Source organism: Theobroma cacao, chromosome 9 (assembly GCF_053813885.1).
Source record: "Theobroma cacao isolate CCN51 chromosome 9, ASM5381388v1, whole genome shotgun sequence".
Lineage (NCBI taxonomy): Eukaryota > Viridiplantae > Streptophyta > Magnoliopsida > Malvales > Malvaceae > Theobroma > Theobroma cacao.
Genome location: NC_142647.1, coordinates 43,137,265 through 43,154,248, shown reverse-complemented (window position 1 = coordinate 43,154,248; position 16,984 = coordinate 43,137,265). Strand labels below are relative to the sequence as shown.

The following is a 16,984-nucleotide window of genomic DNA, read 5'->3' as shown; positions in this document are numbered from 1 at the left end:
TTATATACCTATAATGTTTATCGTGTTAATTAGTAAAAAATAAATATAAACCCCATTATTTGTTATTTATTAGCTTTATACCATTTGTGAGTAATAAGATTGCTTCCACCAAAATAGCATATATGTGTGTGACTAGGGATCCGCACCTTGTGGAGAGAGTAGATACAGATACAGAGTATTGCAATTATATACTAGTCTGCTACCGCAGTTACCGATTTACAATTCCTTATTCAACGATCTGTGTGTCATTTATGTAGTAGCACAAGCAATCCTAACGTCATTAATCAGTGATTCTTGAACCTTGATTCCAGCTTCTTTCATCCGGTACAGAAGCTTAATAGCCCTAAGACACAACTCATTATGTACATAACCCATAAGCATGGCATTCCAACATGCAATGTTTCTTTTATCACCAACAATCTCAAATGCCTTTTCAGCATCTCTCACCGAACCGCATTTACCATATAGGTGGATCAATCCGCACTGTACGAAAACATCTGATTCCAAACCAAGCTTGAGGGCATTGGCATGAACCTGTCGACCAGACATGCCATCATCATCCATCCTAGCACATGCCTTGAAAACACCTGAAAAGGTGAAGTTATTTTTCTTAATTCCCTGTCTACCCATTTCATTAAAATCATCAATAACCTTGCCGAATTGATCTTCCCTGCAGCTATTCACAATCCTTGCTGTCCAAGTAACAGTATTATGTCGTGATAATTGATTAAAGACAAAGTCGGCATCATCTAGGCACCTGAATTTTCCATAAAAATTGATTAAGGACCCAGATAGAGACGAATCATTGCTAGCACCTAACTTGAGTAACTGCCCATGCACTTGCTTCCCTAATCCCATATTCTTGGTCACAACACATGACTTGAGAAGACAAACGATGATCCAAGAGGGACATTTGAACAACAAATTGTGGCGTTCCATACGCACGAAATAAGCAATAGCCTGTTCAGAGTCACCAGCGTGGAGACATGCAACAATCATGATCGCCCAGGAGTTGAAGTCCCTTAGCAACATCTGATCAAACAAGTGACGGGCAATGTCCAAGTGACCGCACGAAACATGCATGAGAAGAAGGCGGTTAAGCAAGGGTAAGGAAGGCTTGATGCGGCTGTTTCTTATGTGGGAATGTAACTCGAGAGCCCTGCGAGAGTGGCGGGTGACGGTGCATTCTTTGACAAGGGAAGCGTAGATATCAGGGGGTATGGGAAGGGAAAGGCTATCCATTAAGCGCAAAATATCGGAGGTTGTGTGGCTGCTACATGGGTTGCTGGAGATGGGTTTGCTGGTGGAAATGGGAGTGGGAGGTGGTGGTGTTTTTGAAGATTGTTTGGTGATGCGAAGGGGCAGTTGACTATGCAGTTGAGATATGGGCGGTGCTGGGGTGGCCTGGGACCGAAACGTTAACTTGTTGGAAGGTAACATTGGAGGGAGAGCCGGCGATACCACTTCCATTTCCATATAATATTGTTTCATTTCATCCTTATGACGGAATAAATGAGATGGATTGAATGCATTGTAACTGTATAAGAAAGGAAAGGCTGCGGAGAGATATAAAGTTGCGTTTGAGAGGAGTAACAATGCCCAGAAATCAGACGAAATACGTCTGTCTTGTATCGTCTTTCTTGTATGGTTGAAGAGTTTTCCTTTTTAAAAATTCATGGACTCACCCACAATTTGGGCCACCTATCTAATGACCCAATGAACATGTGGGATTCATATTTGATTTGGAAATTGGAAAAATAATAATAAAGGACGCGATAACACATAGGTGACTTTTTTTTTTTATAATAAGAGGGGAAGATATTCGAATCTTATTTTTTAGATAAAGAGATAATGCAAGTAAAATAATAAATAAAATGTAAAAAAATAATATTACTGCGTTTGGTTTACAAGTATTTTATTAAGAATATAATGTTAAATTTTAAAATTATCCCTATTTATTAAAATGTAAATTTAATATACTTATATTTTTTATTATTAATTTTTATTTAATATCATTTCTTAAATATATTTTTAATATCATATATTTTATTTTTATTTTTTATTATAATATTATATTTTTTTAATTTTTTTAATATAATTTTTTATATTATATATTTTATTTTAATTATAACGTTACAAAATATTTTATTTTATTTTTATATTGCAATGTAATGTGATTGTATTGATAATATTACAGAATGCAATTTAACGTGATTGCATTGATTTTAGACTGTAATCACATTACTTTCTTTAATTATACTGTGATTGCATTGTAATCTCACTTCCTTCATACCAAACGTTACCATATTTCAACAACAGCTAAAGAGGAATATATATAGGAAACATATCCATCCATATTCCATTAAGTTCACTCATTCAATTGTAAACTCTGTAAACTTTCGATAAAATATTAAACATTCAGTGGTATCAATGTGTTCCTGAAAAAGTTTCACAGAATAAAATCCATGTCAGTGAAATACCCAGAACAATTATTTGCTGCTACCACCAAACCTCACTCTGAATATGATCGTCAGTTTCATGATCTATCACCCTGTTCTGTTGAGGTTATTGGGACCCTTACGCAAAGTTTCTAAGGCTCTCTAATGATGCCATGACTTTCAGGTAGCAGACAGCACTGCTCTTTGAGAATTCGTCAAAACTTTAATCATGTTGACATAGGGCAGCCCGCAGCAGTCCTCATGGTCCTTGAGATATCTCAAGTTCCCTGTCTCCAAAGAATCACACAAACATACAACTATCAAGATGAAAGGTCAGCACTTATACATCTTCACGGTCTTTATTGACCTCCACATTGTTTGTGGCAGATTCATCAGTAGAGAACCTACTGCTTAAATGGTTGGGAGGTGGATGATATCCTAAATCCTCACATTCACTCTCTGGTATCGTTTGATCATCAGTTGATTGGTAAGGAAGTGATTGCAAGAAGTTGAAGTAGGCATACTTGATATCAAATTGCATATCATACCCTGCCAATCAAAACTTGCACACCTTATCTTCTGAGAAATAAAACCAAATAAGGCAACAAGAAAACATTTTATCCTTACAGTAATTTACAGCAATAGTGCATCCTCCATCTCCTGGGCTCTGTTTAACGTGATGAAACCACATACTGGGTCTGCAACACCCCACCCAAAACCTCAGAACTATGATCCACATAAAAACCACTTACCTTCTTAATATGAAAACCAGAATTCTCAACAATCATATACCTTTATTTGAGTTTCATTTGTGTAGTCAAAAATTTAAATTGGGTGAACATACAGTCTTAAAACTAGAATGTAGTAGTATAGACAGCAGAAATGTTGAGCGTATATAGACAATTGTTACCATCTACAACAAAACTAAGAATTGGAAAGTGGAAATTTAGTTTGGTGCTTACAATGCACTAAAAGCTGTTTCGAAAAATCAAGGTTTAGTTGTTTTCTTTATTTGTATAGGATTGAAACCTCCCATGTTGTCTATGTTTTATCAACTGATGGAAATTCTAATTTGGGGTTTTGTCAAAAAGGTTCTCACTTAACAATTTGAATTATATTCTCTAAGGTATTTGGCAGTAGAATGAGATGGGAATGAAATGAAAGGCATATGGATCACTCCAATTGATCTAAAATTATATAATGATGTGCAAATTATTGGACAAAATGAGTCCACCGTGATCAGTTCGAGGATCATAAGAGGAGAGGATAAGGAACTTACAAGTAAAGAATTTCTCCAGCCTTAACAGTAACCTCAAACGGCTTAGGCCCATTAAAATACAATGGAAATTTCGACCTCTCCTCACTCCCCGTTGCAGGGTAAGGATCCACACTACACCATGGCACGCGTCTCTCCGGCTCTTCAAGCTCTAACCGAAACTCTCCACTCTCCTGTAAATCAATAGAACACCACTCTCAAATAAACGGGTTTCCAAATTCTCTTCTACTAGCAATGATTACCCAATTTCAAGAATAGCAGGAAGGGACCGAAAAACCTCGGAATAGCAGTATCGAGCTGCTGGATAGTCCCTAATATACATGCGGTGAACGTCAGTAGGGGGAAGTAGCAAAAAATGCTTCTCCCCGGAAACGACGGCGTACAAATTCTCGTAATGGTCTTTGTGGAAAGAAGTCTCCGATAGATGGTTTCCAATCCAGAGATTGACAGCCTCCGGAAGGCAGCCTAAAGCCTCTGAGGCCCATGGAATATGGTCATCGCAATCGGACTCGAGTTCGCTGTACTCGGTTCTGAAACAGTCGTTTTGCTGCTGCAAATAGGCTACCAAATGATTGGGAGGTTGACGGATGAGGTCGAGGGCGTGAGGGAAAGGGGTGGGTTGGACGTGGGCCGAGACGAAGCAGAGGGAAGGGTGCAAAGGGTGGGGGGCGAGGGCGTCGGCCTGGCCATCGGGAGTGAGGTGGAGGGAGACGAGGGAGGAGGAGAGGGAAGTAGAGAGGTAGGAAGGGGTGGGCCAAAGGGAAAGGGCTGGCCAATGGGAGATGGAGTTGGAGATTAAGCAGGGTTTGTTTTGGGATACAAAGTCTCTGAGGAATTGGAGTGGCGTCGGGGGAGAATGGAGGTGGTCCACGGAGTTTCCTAGGCTGACCTCCCTCACTTCCTCCCAGAGGGATTCTAGTTCTACTCGTTTTCCTCTCATTCAGAAGCTTTACTTTGTTGGACTCCGGCTGTTTTGCTTGGAGTCACTGTAATTAAGCCTTGGGTTCTACAGGTTAAGGGCAGCATATCTCTTGATTCTTGACAGTTTTTTTTTCTTTATTTATATTGAAAAAATGAAATTTATGCCTAAGCCACCTCAATCTGATTTTTCTCTTTAATTACCCTTGTTGGTAAGAATAGTTTCTTGTTAACTTAATCCTTCTCATCTTAGATCTGATAATACATAGAGTTAATAATGTTGCACATGAATCCATTTTATTTGCATTTGTGCCAATCTGTGAAAATCGAAAATCTATATGATGTGGTTAACCCTTCCTTCAAGGAAAGGAGGTAATAAGAGGTATCTAAGAATAAGGCGAGAATGACCTTACTATTCTCCCAACCAAAATGTACCCTGAATTTATATGATTGATAGCAAAGCTGCAGCACATGAATTTATTCACTTGTGCCAGCAGCACCCTTGCTGATTTTCCTTGCACATTATGCTGCTATGACTTGACAATTATTTGCATTTTGACTGACTTAAGTTTTGCCTTTCTTTTTTAGTTGGTTTGTGCAGAAAATTAAACTTGTACTTTAGGGGGCACAAGTGAGATATGAAGTGAATTAAACTTGATATTGCCTTTGTTTTTTTTGTTGGTTTGTGCAAAACAAATCATATGAAGTTTCAAGGAAAGAATTCATTGAACAACAACTTCATTTACCATTTCATGTGATTAAAGAGAGCATGAACATTGATATGTAGGAAAAAGATATATTCAATATACAGAATTGAACAACTCAATCAATCCTTAACTGTTTATCAGCAACAATTACAAAGTTGTGACTTCCACTACTCAAAACCTCAATTCTACAAACAAGTAGCCACTCAGACCTAAACGCAACACATTAATAAAACATGAACAGAGGCTAACCATGGTATAGATCACTCTAAAGGTAGTAGCATTACCTCATAGGTCTGCAAAGGTGAGTTGTCCTCATTCACAAGAATATTTTCATGTTACACGTATCAAGAGCACAACCATGATAAAAATACATGTCATGGCAAAGATCAGAAGCCACTGGAAACAAGTAGTCTTAGAGGTTTCTGAATATATCTTCATGGCACGGACATTTGCATGTCCAGTGCTAGCAAGACTACGCTCAACAGCCTTCTCTGTGGAATCAAGTATCTGCAGCATACCATAATCAGTTTATAAGACCAGCAACGAACAGTTGTAAAACAAAACATGGAAAAAGCTAGCACACATGTGTGCGCGCGCACACACACACACACACACACACCATAGGTATATATGCATGGAAGTGTATCACAAAAACATGAAACCCAAATGCTCTATTAGTTGAACAAAAAGGGATAAAGGAGATGCATAAACTTGGCAAATATATGTTTTTGGACTCAATACTTCATCAAATTAGTCTGAGAGGATCCCACGGGTGACTTAATTATGAAAACATCATTTCAATAAAATGTGTCATTTTCATTTTGAAAAAAAAAAGAAAAAGAAAACAAGCTATGCAAAATGAGTAGGAAAGATACCACAGGAAGAAATAATATAAACAATACAACATGCTATTACAGCATCCTTTTAAACCTTTAAAACATAGCCAACATGCTAGCTATTTTTCAGAAATGCCTATTTTGTTATAAAGCTGTATTGATGCAATCCCAGCTAGTGTAAATAAATGAAACATGACCTAATCCAGACTTAAATGCAGTAATTGGAATAGTCCTAACCACTGCAGAGGAAACATTTGACTCTAGACTCATAACGCATCAACTCTCCATGTACATTATGCAAAGTAAGAAACCACACAAAGTTTCATAGCTTATTAATATGATACATGAATGAAGACATATTTGTGAGCAAAATTGTATCTGCTTCTATATTCTCCAAAACATATAAAATTGACACCTGTCATATCTTATCAAGAGTAGATAGTGTATAAGTGCACTTTACTTTTTCAGTGTTCTCCAAGGATTGGCTCATCATGAGACTACGCTCTTTAAGTTGCCGTGCCAACCCAACCATCTCATCTGTTAAATCCTCCTGAAGCTTTCTGTTTTAAAGGAGATTATGAACAGCCACTAGCAGCAATATAAACCCAAATAATATGGAGATATATTCAAGCTTTGTAATCATTCAGGCTACACCCATTAGAACATAGCTTTGTCATGACAAGTATGATCCCATATGAGACATTCACTGGCCTCATTCATTTGCGGTTCCTTCCGGCAGCGACATATCATGATTTATTCTCAAACAAATCTTAACTTTAACTAGGAGAAAGCATAATTGACTCAAAGTATCAATAGGCAATAGCAACATCAAATGATACCTGTGCTTCTGTATGTGTGCTTCAGCTGCAGCATCCAGTTTAACAGGAGCTGATGTATGAGCCTCAGTGATGTCTTGCGTTCTATCTTTGATGCTTGAGGTAGGCCTGTTCAATGGCACATAGCAATCAAAACAAAATTCAAAAGCTAATATGAATTTCAGTCATCCTCAGTACTTAAGATTCACTTACACAGCTCTCCTTCTTAATCCTGGAGAAGAAGGCATATGACTTTCTGCATCTGAATTAGGACTCTGTTTAAAAGAGTTTCTGGTGCCTGGCTCTTGAGGTACCTTAATATCAGGCTGGACCATATAAAGAAAGGTTAACAATGACAACCTCTATCAACAGTCCATGCACAGACATAGACAAGCACAATTTATACACACCTATGCAACCATGGGAGAAAAAACTGTATTGCTTCTACATTTATAGTTTCAGCACTTGCATTTTAGGATTTTCCTTTTACAATTCTGGCTATTATTCAAATCATTATAAGATAAGCTTTAAAGAAAATATACACACACCAGTGTGGCAGTTACTTTTGAAGCAATTTCCTCAATCTTCGCTGAATAATCATTGACCACGGCCTTTGAAACTCTGGGGAAGAAAACAAAATTAAATTTGAAATCGAATAAGCTATCACAGAAACAAAACAATTAAATCAGTTGCATAAGAGAAGTAAAGAGGAATCAGTTATCAAAATCCAACATGATCCTTTTGCTTATATTATTGTGATCCACAACAAATTAAAACCAAGAAGCTGCTCAATCAAATAAAAGCATAATAGGGGAAGAAAAATGAACCTTGGTAAGCCTTCTGGTGTTTTCTCCTCAGCCAACTTTTCTAATAGTTCTCGTAAAGTAGCAACATACTACAAAAAAATAAAAGAAGTTGAATTCTTTACATCATTCACAAATTTAAGTGAAAAAAGAAAACCCATACAGAAGGGAAACTAAATTCAAAAAAGAACAGAAGTCTGGGGAAGAAAATCAATCAGCATTCCGTGAAAGACATGGACGCAAAATCTTCATCAAATACTAATTAAAGATGAAACAGGCGGACATACGTGTACGAGTTTAGAATGATTTTGTTGTTGGGGTGCCGCTGCAAGTAACCTCCGAAAATTCACTTCCGTTTTACTCATTCCCATCTCTAAATATAAGATAGACAAAATTAATAATCAAAGAAACAATTACTGGGCAGTTTTTTCAATTTTCATACATATTTAAATCAAAGGAAACTGATTAATTGAGGGAGACGGAATTCCAAAGGGAACCCTAGGAAAGATGTTGAGTTCGGCAAAGACGGATTGATCTTCAATAAATGTAGTTAATTCTAGTATAACTGAGAGGAAAACCAAGTTGGAGGAATACCTGCAGGTAAGAGTTGATATGATTTGGATTGAGATTGCGGCAGCTCCCTACAACTCTGCCTTGTCTTCACAACCTGTACTAATAAACATATCAAAATAGAACAAAAAATGTTTTATATTCCATTACCATATACTACTGTGAGTTCCGGTTTCAGTGCCTCAGATCCAAAGGGGTTTTGGCCCTTGGGTCTCTCTATTTCTCTCTTTCCTTCTGATTTCTGTTTTATCGTCTTTCCTACCTTCTCACAAAACAAAAGAAAAGGCTTTCAAATTGAAGCCCTTTTTAATTCTTTTGTGCTTTTGGCCAAATCTGTTCTAAACCGTCGACTTTGCAATTTTGCTGCTGGATACGAGGGTTGAAGATTTAATGTCCAAAATTTAAGAGTTCAAGTATAATTGCAAAACTAACTGAACATCATAATTTGTAATTAAGAAATTATTTTGATATATTATTGAAATTTTATTTTATATATTATTATTAAAATATATTTTAAAAATATTTTTAAATAAAAAATATATTATTTGTTAATATAATAGCTCTTTTAAGCCTAAAAATTGATGCCCAGGTCCGACGCGAGTAAGGACTCCGGCCCGATGCTTCAGGCCTAGACAAGAAACTTGATCCTTGGACAGCTATAATTTTAAGGTTCACTTTTTTAATATTTTTCTATACATATGGTAATCACTATTTACATATTTAATCTACATAGTTCATAATTGGATCTTCAAAATGTAAATAGTGATATTAAATGTGTTGAAAGTAAATTAAAAGATAATAAAGAGAAAACAGCAATATTGCAATTTTATGCAAATTATACTTTGAGTCATCATGTATTTATAATAGAAAATTATGACAATTAAAATTTATCAAAGAGGGAAAAAAAGTCAATTATAAAATCATTTTTATTTTTTATTTTAAGTGAACAATTTAAACTCAATTTTATAAGTAGTAACAAAGGTATACTTATTATTAAAACAAATGCTTAAATTAAAAAAAAATTCATTTTATTGAATGTGTGTTCACATTTATGCACTACAAAATTATTATCTACTTCTTTAAATGGTTTTCATGAGAAAAAGGTTCTAAATTAGTAGATCCTTATAAATTTTAAAAAATAAAATTAAAAATTAAATGATAAAATATCCTGATTCGTTAAGTTTTGACTATAATTTCACACAGATCCATTAATATTAAAAATAAACAATTTGTCTCAAAAGAATATTTTTCATTAAACACATAGGTTCAGTTGTTGGTCAATTGTTAATGTTTTCGTTAGTCAGAAGAGATAACAATATTTCTCAAACAATTTTATTCTTTATTAATTTTAAAATTACTATACTATATAAACTATAATTTTTTATTTTAAAAAACTTTTTCTCTCCTATTAAAAAAAATTTATGGTACACATTACAGATATCCATGAAAAAAAATAATAAAAAATCAAACAAAATCATTAAGAAGTTAGACTAAACCAACACATAGGTAAACTTTAACTTAAAATTTAAAAATTTTAAAACCTTTTTTTTAATTTTATCAATGAGTCGTCAATGACAACTTCGAACACAATTTTCATAGAATGTTACCAAGACGATGGGCAGTTCGAAAGAAGCTTGGAAAAGAGTTAATGGATAACATCTCCTTCATGCATGTTGTACTATATAGAGTTGAAGGATATTCTTTTCAAAGGTCTAGTGGAATCAAGTTTGCAAATTAATGATTATCTTTTATTTAAGAAAAGTGATATTTAAATATTTAATTCATTGATTAGTATATTATTTAAAAAATAAAAAAATAAAACTCAACTCAATAAAAAAAAAACACTAGAAAATATCCTACGTAAATATTTGGTAATAGAAGTCGGAGCAGCCATCTTTTCAGAGGCGGAGGGACTAGGCCCCCTGCCCAAAATTACAAAATTTTATATTTATTTCTTTGTTTTATTTTAAAATTTTAATTTTTATTTATTTTTTTTAAAAATTTTATAATTTCATTCTTTCAAATATTAAATTTTTTATTTTCACCTTTTCAATTTTAAAATCATGACTCCCTCAGTGCACCCTTTTCCAGCAACACAACGTCCCATTTCAAGTCTCAAGTTTCCAGCATAAATTCCTCTCTCAACTCCCCATGTTTGATCATTGCTTTTCCATCTAACTTTTCCCTTTTCTTTCTCTTCTCTTCCGCTTCGTCCGTTCTTTCTTATACCTTGGCCTCTGCTTCCTCAACGTACCAAAGAAACATGCAAACACAGGCTTCAAAAACTACCCTATCGTTGGCATTTTTCCTTATTTCTTGAAGAACAAGCACCGTTTTCTCGACTGGACAACTGAAACTCTCATCTGTAGCCCATCCAACACGGCTACCTACATCCGCCTTGACAATGCAAAAGGTAGTGTGACAGCAAATCCATTGAATGTCGAGTATATGCTCAAGACCAATTTCCACAACTTCCCAAAAGGTGATCAACTGACATCACTTGGCAGAGATTTTCTCGGCGAAGGAATCTTTAATGCTCATAATGATACATGGAAAATCCAAAGAAAGATTGCGAGTCATAAGTTCAGCCCAAAGTCGCTTCAAAATTTTGTCATGAACCATGTCAAGTTCGAAATTTCCACGAGGTTAGTTCCAATCTTGGAAGAAGCCTCGAAAACAAATCAGATATTGGATTTACAAGATATCTTGCAGCGGTTTGCATTCGATAACTTATGCAAGTTGGCTTTTAGTATGGACCCTTTACCCTTGTTGTCTTGGGGGTGATTCAACTCATGCGGGTGCTGAGTTCACGCGACCATTCGATGAAGCTGCCGTGCTTACTTCTGGAAGAATCTTGTATATTTTTCTGTTGATGTGGAAAGTGAAGAGATTTTTTAATGTAGGATCAGAGCGAGCATTGCAAAAGTCTATCTCCATCGTTCACAACTACGCCAACGAAATAATACAGTCAAGAATCGAAGACACGAGTGAGAAGGAAGATACGATCCAGATTTGTTATCCTTATTTGTTGGAAACGAAGTGAAATCACCTGAGTTTCTAAAACATATTGTTATAAGCGTAATCCTCGCTGGTCGTGACACAACTTCTTCAGCTTTGAGCTGGTTCTTTTGGCTGCTGTCATTAAATCCAAACGTGGAGCAAAACTTATCAAAGGAGCTTGAAACAATTCGGAAACGTTATGGGAAAAGTATAGGCGATGTTTACGGTTTCAATGAGCTCCAGGATATGCATTATTTGCATGCAGCAATTTCGGAAGCACTGAGATTGTACCCACCTGTGCCTGTGAACTTCAAAATGTGCCAAAAGGACGATATCTTAACAGATGGTACATTTGTTGGCAAGGGATGGCTAGTTACGTACCAGACCTATGCAATGGTAAGGATGGAAAGCATTTGGGGCACGAACTGCGCTATGAATTTCAGCCTGAACGATGGCTCCAGAATGGAAGATTCAAGAAAGAGAATCCGTTTCGATTTCCGGTGTTTCATGCAGGGCCAAGAATGTGTCTGGGGAAGGATATGGCATATCTTCAGATGAAGTCTATAGCAGCGTCAGTAATTGAGAGGTTTGAGATCCATGTGCAAGATAAGTGCCCAAAGCAGCTGCTATCTTTGACACTCAAGATGGAAGGTGGGTTGCATGAAAAGATGAAGGAAAGAAGTGTGGATATGTAATCTAATTAATTAAGCTTCGACAACTGTGTTTGCATATATAAGATTGTTTGCAGGCAGTAAATAATGCATACCATGCCGTACAGAGGAGCCGGGAGTTGATCTTGACAGATTTAATCCTGAGGTTTATGAAACAAGGGATAGTATCCTCGTTTATGTAATCCAACATCTAATACTTGTTTCTATGATATTTGATGTAGTAGCTAGTTTATGTTCTCTTGATTAAATTTTGTTCAAATCACTAAAAGACAAGTTAGATTCATATGATGGAAATATACTTTAAATAGGTTAAAAGGTTGGAACTCAATAGAATTCTAACAACTGAGTATTACATATTCAATTTTTATTTCTTTTGGTATACAAAGAAAAAATTAGTTAATTAAAATCAAATATAGAATTTATATTTGATTAATTGTTCAGTGTATAAATTTCGTAAATTATAAATATGTCAAATATATATTCGATATCTTGAATCATTAAAGTGTAAATTTATATTGTTTATTTTATTTTAAGTTTTTATTAAAATTAGGCAAAGTATTTGGTCTTATTAAAATTACAATAATATAGTTCATAATGTGGTTTAATAAAATGGGTTAGACTCCAATATAATAAGTGTGTGTATTATATTGCATTAGATTTTTCCTTACCAAATTAAAAAGTCACATTGCAGAGAATGTAGATGCACATCCTCATATCAAATGCCACTAAAGACTTATTTTCTCTCCTACTTTCAGACAATATTAAAAATCTCACTCATTAGAGAGTTGTAGAATAAGGAGAAGAAAGCAAGATTTCATTGCATGGACTTTCGACAATTAATCTAGTAGGTATTATTTTGTTGTCAAATCATATATATCAAGAACAAAATATGTTCTTTTGTATTCTAATAAATTTTGAGTTAAGTATAATTAAACATGAAATTTAACTGTATAAACTCACCTCATACAAATAATGCAATCAATTCAATCAAAAGGAACTTTTGACAATTAATCTAGTAGGTATTATTTTGTTGTCAAATCATATATATCAAGAACAAAATATGTTCTTTTGTATTCTAATAAATTTTGAGTTAAGTATAATTATACATGAAATTTAACTGTATAAACTCACCTCATACAAATAATGCAATCAATTCAATCAAAAGGAAAAGGTTTGATAGCCCCAAAAATAACTCCTCAAAAAACATGCAAACTAAGTGAAAGATTAACAAAATGGATAATCATTTAACCTTTACGAATTCAATCATACAATTGCACTCCAATTTCTTTAAAGAAATATGACAACAGCATTAGGCCAAAATTGAAGATGAATAATTTGTTTTCTTCACTGTATATAACTTATGCAAAAATTTTATTCCATAAAAGAAAAATATAAAGATTGACTTTGGGTATAGTCAAAATTTAGCCAGTGGGTATTGGTATATATAACTATATATTATTATCGTGTCAAAGAAAAAGAGTAAAAATAAGCAGAACACGGAAAATAAATATAAAATTGTATATATATTTCAAATGATTTTATACCTTAAAAAATTTTTAAATTATTTAGAAAAATTTAAATAAAATATTTATTTTTTTATTATGCTCAATTAAGTTCTTATACTTTTTTTTAGATAAATAAACTTTTATGATTTATAATTAACTAACTACTATTAATCAAAATGTCATTTATCATTATACGTTACGTGACATTAATATAACATTCTAATATGTTAAAATAGATGGTAATATAGTATGTTGATATAACATGAAAATATGATTCATATAACATTTTTCACCCTCCATGTCAGCACCACACTCATAACATATCAACATCACGTGAGCGTAAAATGATAAATAATATTTTAATTAATAATAAATAGTCAACTGTTAATTATAAAGATCTATTAATTCAAAATAAAAATATAAAATCTTGATTGAACGTAATAAAAGAATTAATAAAAACTCACTTAAATTTTCTTAAATAATTTGAAATTTTTTTCAGATATGATGTGTGTCCAAATTTAAAGTTGCAAAGATCAATAATCCATGCAAATGACATAAAGTTAATTTTTAATTATTATTTTTCTATGCGTATCAGAAATTAAATCATGTCATATCCAGATCACTATTTGATTAGTCAATATATTTGATTGATCAAATACTTTAATTGCGTTTACCTAAGTAAATTAATTTGGATAAAGTTTCATTTAAAAATGTGGTCCTTGTTTAATAGTTTAAATTTATTAAATTAACTAATCTGAACCCAAAACTAAGACCGGCCAAAAAGAATAAAAACTAAACTGATCTTTATTGCTTTATAATCAACTATCCACTTTATTCTCTTCCAAAATAGAAGAGAGTTTTTGGACAAACTAATTTGAACACGAGCTGGGACTTTCCCAAAATCATGTGAACAAACACGTGAAACGCGGAACTTGTACGTACAGTTTATGAACTTGTTAAAGGCGGAGTTTACGTAACAATACAGCCCACGCCAGGAGAGTCGTGCGGTGCAGCCACCCCAAACAAGATAAGATTGCCACCCAAAAATAACAATATATAGATTATAAGATAATTAAATTTTATTAGAAAAAACATTAAGACTTTTTGGAAGTATTAATTTATAAGTATGTTGAACAAAGATAACATCAGGGTAACACAAGCAAACAACATCAGGTACTGTCGGAGAAAAACTAAATAAATGAAGGGTAATTAAATCTAATGGAACTTGGAGAAGAAATCAAACATTTGTTTGTTGATGTCGTCAGGCTTTTCTTGGTTGATCCAGTGGGTAACTCCTTTCATCACAACTGCTTCCTCCAGAAATGGTACATCTCTCTTGAAGCCGCCATTGTGAATGTATTCCTTCATGCCAGGCATTGTATAGACAAGATCAAGGTCACCCATCACAAACTTCACCGGCACCTTTATTTGACTTCCAGACCATGGTGCTGACAGTTCCCAGCTTCTATGTGGTCATGACAGAAGGAAAAATTTATCAGAGATCAATGATGAAGAAGCAAGAAGTAAAGTGGGAAGGTAAGACAGATGTATTTACCTATCAAAGTTGCGGTAATAGTTGAGGGCAGGAGTGATGCCAGTTTTCTCAAATTGGGTGGCATAGTAGTTAGCATCTTGGTGGGATAACCAAGGGGGCAAGTCAACCGGACCATCCAACGGATGCCCGAACAGATTTCCTTTTGGTAAATAAAGAGGGTCCGGAACACGGTATGATAGCAGCTCCAACACAGCTCGTCCTAGGCCAATCTCTTCAAACTCTGCTTCTATTACTCCTGGCTCCTGCACCAATATAAATTACCATACAACATTACCCAAGCAGAATTGGGATCAATAGTGGTAACAAATTAAAGAGTATCTGTAAGTACCACTAATAAATCAAAACTTGGTTACTATATATAATTCATAGTTCACATAATTGATCCCAAAAATATTTCGCATGATAAGAACCAAATGTATAAGGCTTGGAGTACAAATCCCCATAGGCTCTATATATGTGTACCAAAAGACATATTTGACAACAAGAAACGTTTCGCATGATACAATTATTCATAGATCACAATTGGTTAACCCAAAAAGGAAAAGCAAAATGCAAAAGGGTCTGATGACTAAAATTCTAGGGAGATAAGATAGTCAACTACCTAATTAAAATCATAATGCTTTGTATGTAAGTTATATAAGTCCTAACTAACCTTATTTAATTTAAATTTTTAATGAATCCCACTTGAAATAAAGTAGTAATAAGAAACTGTATCCAGAAATATATTATTTTATATTATAGGTGACATTTTTTATTTTTGATCGTTGAAACCAAAGTAAACTAAGATAACCAATTAAGTGATTAACTACAACTAATTAAATTTCTATGAGCACTAGTTAATCATAATTAATTTAGAATTCTAAGTCAATCAATTTAAAAAACAAGAACTACCTGCAGAACCAAACCTTTACTGGACGACGTTTTAGGTCTTGGTTAATCAAAAGCTAATCATTTAAATAACGAAGTTAATTTGGTTAATCAAAAAGACAGAAACTCAACCTGGAACCTGACGATGTAATGGTCATTTCCAAAGTAAGCTTTCCAGGTCTCGACAGGTTTGAATCTTGGATTATAAGGAATAAACGGCACACTCAAATTGAACAAAGCTTTCACTCTGTCTGGTCTGAACAAGCACAGGTACCAAGCAATGATGGCACCCCAATCATGACCGACAACGAACACCTTTTCCTGATCCGGTGCAACGGCGTCCAGGAGGGCGATGAGGTCCCCCACCACGTGCAAGCAAGTGTAGCTGGCGATTGAGGCTGGTGCATCGGTTTCTCCATAGCCACGGAGGTCAGGAGCCAAGGCTCGGTAGCCAAGGGAGGCTAGGCCATTGATCTGGTGACGCCAAGAGTACCAGAGCTCTGGGAAACCATGGAGGAAGAGAATCACTGGGCCTTCCCCTTTCTCTGCTAGGTGCATGTTTATGCCATTTACTCTCACTGTTTTGTGCTGAATCCCCTCCATCTCAATTCCTCTCTGCTTCAATGTCTATTACTTTCTTGAGTTGTTTTTGTTATTTGTAGCTATATTTATTTCCCAGCGGTCAAGCCTAAGATTTAAGATCGAGTTTGGGTTATGCCGCCGCGTTATACCACCTCATACCCTTGTTGAAAATGGACATTGAAAATGAGAATTAAAGTCAAAGTTTACTTCGTATGCATTTATTGTATGAGAACAAGGCTGCGTTTGACGTCATGCCTCCAGAGCTGAATCTGTTTATCCTTTTCTATTAAAATGATTAGAGTGTAGCCCATGCTACGCGTTTGGATATAAATTTTTTTATATATAAATAAAATATAAATTTAATTTATATTAATAAAAATAATAATTTAAAAAAGTAATCAAAATATCATTTATAAATTACATTATAATGTATAAAAATAA

At 34.5% G+C, this 16,984-nt stretch overlaps 4 protein-coding genes and 1 pseudogene across 5 annotated transcripts; 1 reads left to right on the top strand and 4 right to left on the bottom strand.

Annotated features, from left to right (window-relative positions):
• Positions 1–84: 84 nt before the first annotated feature.
• Positions 85–1,715, bottom strand: LOC18590025 (Tetratricopeptide repeat (TPR)-like superfamily protein). The gene has a single exon (XM_007015289.3). The coding sequence runs from the start codon at positions 1,489–1,491 to the stop codon at positions 250–252; it is 1,242 nt and encodes a 413-aa protein (XP_007015351.2). The 5' UTR covers positions 1,492–1,715; the 3' UTR covers positions 85–249.
• Positions 1,716–2,375: 660 nt separating this feature from the next.
• LOC18590024 (2-oxoglutarate (2OG) and Fe(II)-dependent oxygenase superfamily protein) lies at positions 2,376–4,895 on the bottom strand. 2 transcript variants are annotated; one of them, XM_007015286.3, is made up of 5 exons: positions 3,992–4,895; positions 3,718–3,887; positions 3,066–3,136; positions 2,847–2,987; positions 2,376–2,725 (listed from the first exon to the last, which is right to left on the bottom strand). In XM_007015286.3, the coding sequence occupies exons 1-5, from the start codon at positions 4,652–4,654 to the stop codon at positions 2,619–2,621; spliced, it is 1,152 nt and encodes a 383-aa protein (XP_007015348.3). In that variant the 5' UTR covers positions 4,655–4,895; the 3' UTR covers positions 2,376–2,618. The 2 variants fall into 2 exon arrangements, with proteins under 2 accessions (XP_007015348.3, XP_088666161.1); XM_088810035.1 differs by having other exon boundaries at positions 2,376–2,987; positions 3,992–4,880.
• Positions 4,896–5,414: 519 nt separating this feature from the next.
• LOC18590023 (uncharacterized) lies at positions 5,415–8,802 on the bottom strand. The gene is made up of 8 exons (XM_007015282.3): positions 8,388–8,802; positions 8,081–8,166; positions 7,818–7,885; positions 7,539–7,611; positions 7,204–7,316; positions 7,015–7,119; positions 6,636–6,735; positions 5,415–5,846 (listed from the first exon to the last, which is right to left on the bottom strand). The coding sequence occupies exons 2-8, from the start codon at positions 8,162–8,164 to the stop codon at positions 5,670–5,672; spliced, it is 720 nt and encodes a 239-aa protein (XP_007015344.1). The 5' UTR covers positions 8,165–8,166; positions 8,388–8,802; the 3' UTR covers positions 5,415–5,669.
• Positions 8,803–10,592: 1,790 nt separating this feature from the next.
• LOC18590022 (cytochrome P450 CYP94D108 pseudogene) lies at positions 10,593–12,058 on the top strand (annotated as a pseudogene).
• Positions 12,059–14,596: 2,538 nt separating this feature from the next.
• On the bottom strand, positions 14,597–16,678 carry LOC18590021 (epoxide hydrolase 1-like). The gene is made up of 3 exons (XM_007015280.3): positions 16,094–16,678; positions 15,095–15,336; positions 14,597–15,004 (listed from the first exon to the last, which is right to left on the bottom strand). Exons 1-3 carry the CDS (start codon positions 16,562–16,564, stop codon positions 14,755–14,757), a joined length of 963 nt encoding a protein of 320 aa, XP_007015342.3. The 5' UTR covers positions 16,565–16,678; the 3' UTR covers positions 14,597–14,754.
• Between the last annotated feature and the right edge of the window lie 306 nt (positions 16,679–16,984).

Excerpts from the sequence above, each read along its gene's own strand:
- LOC18590025 (XM_007015289.3), bottom strand. The coding sequence starts at position 1,491 with ATGAAACAATATTATATGGAAATGGAAGTGGTATCGCCGGCTCTCCCT.
- LOC18590024 (XM_007015286.3), bottom strand. The coding sequence starts at position 4,654 with ATGAGAGGAAAACGAGTAGAACTAGAATCCCTCTGGGAGGAAGTGAGG. Across the intron at positions 2,988-3,065 it reads CACTATTGCTGTAAATTACT|GGTATGATATGCAATTTGAT; the intron begins GTAAGGATAAAA and ends TTTGATTGGCAG. Across the intron at positions 2,726-2,846 it reads ACCTCCCAACCATTTAAGCA|GGAACTTGAGATATCTCAAG; the intron begins GTAGGTTCTCTA and ends CTTTGGAGACAG.
- LOC18590023 (XM_007015282.3), bottom strand. The coding sequence starts at position 8,164 with ATGGGAATGAGTAAAACGGAAGTGAATTTTCGGAGGTTACTTGCAGCG. Across the intron at positions 7,886-8,080 it reads ATCATTCTAAACTCGTACAC|TATGTTGCTACTTTACGAGA; the intron begins GTATGTCCGCCT and ends ATTTTTTTGTAG. Across the intron at positions 5,847-6,635 it reads CCTTGGAGAACACTGAAAAA|ATACTTGATTCCACAGAGAA; the intron begins GTAAAGTGCACT and ends GGTATGCTGCAG.
- LOC18590021 (XM_007015280.3), bottom strand. The coding sequence starts at position 16,564 with ATGGAGGGGATTCAGCACAAAACAGTGAGAGTAAATGGCATAAACATG. Across the intron at positions 15,337-16,093 it reads ATTACATCGTCAGGTTCCAG|GAGCCAGGAGTAATAGAAGC; the intron begins GTTGAGTTTCTG and ends ATATTGGTGCAG. Across the intron at positions 15,005-15,094 it reads TATTACCGCAACTTTGATAG|AAGCTGGGAACTGTCAGCAC; the intron begins GTAAATACATCT and ends ATGACCACATAG.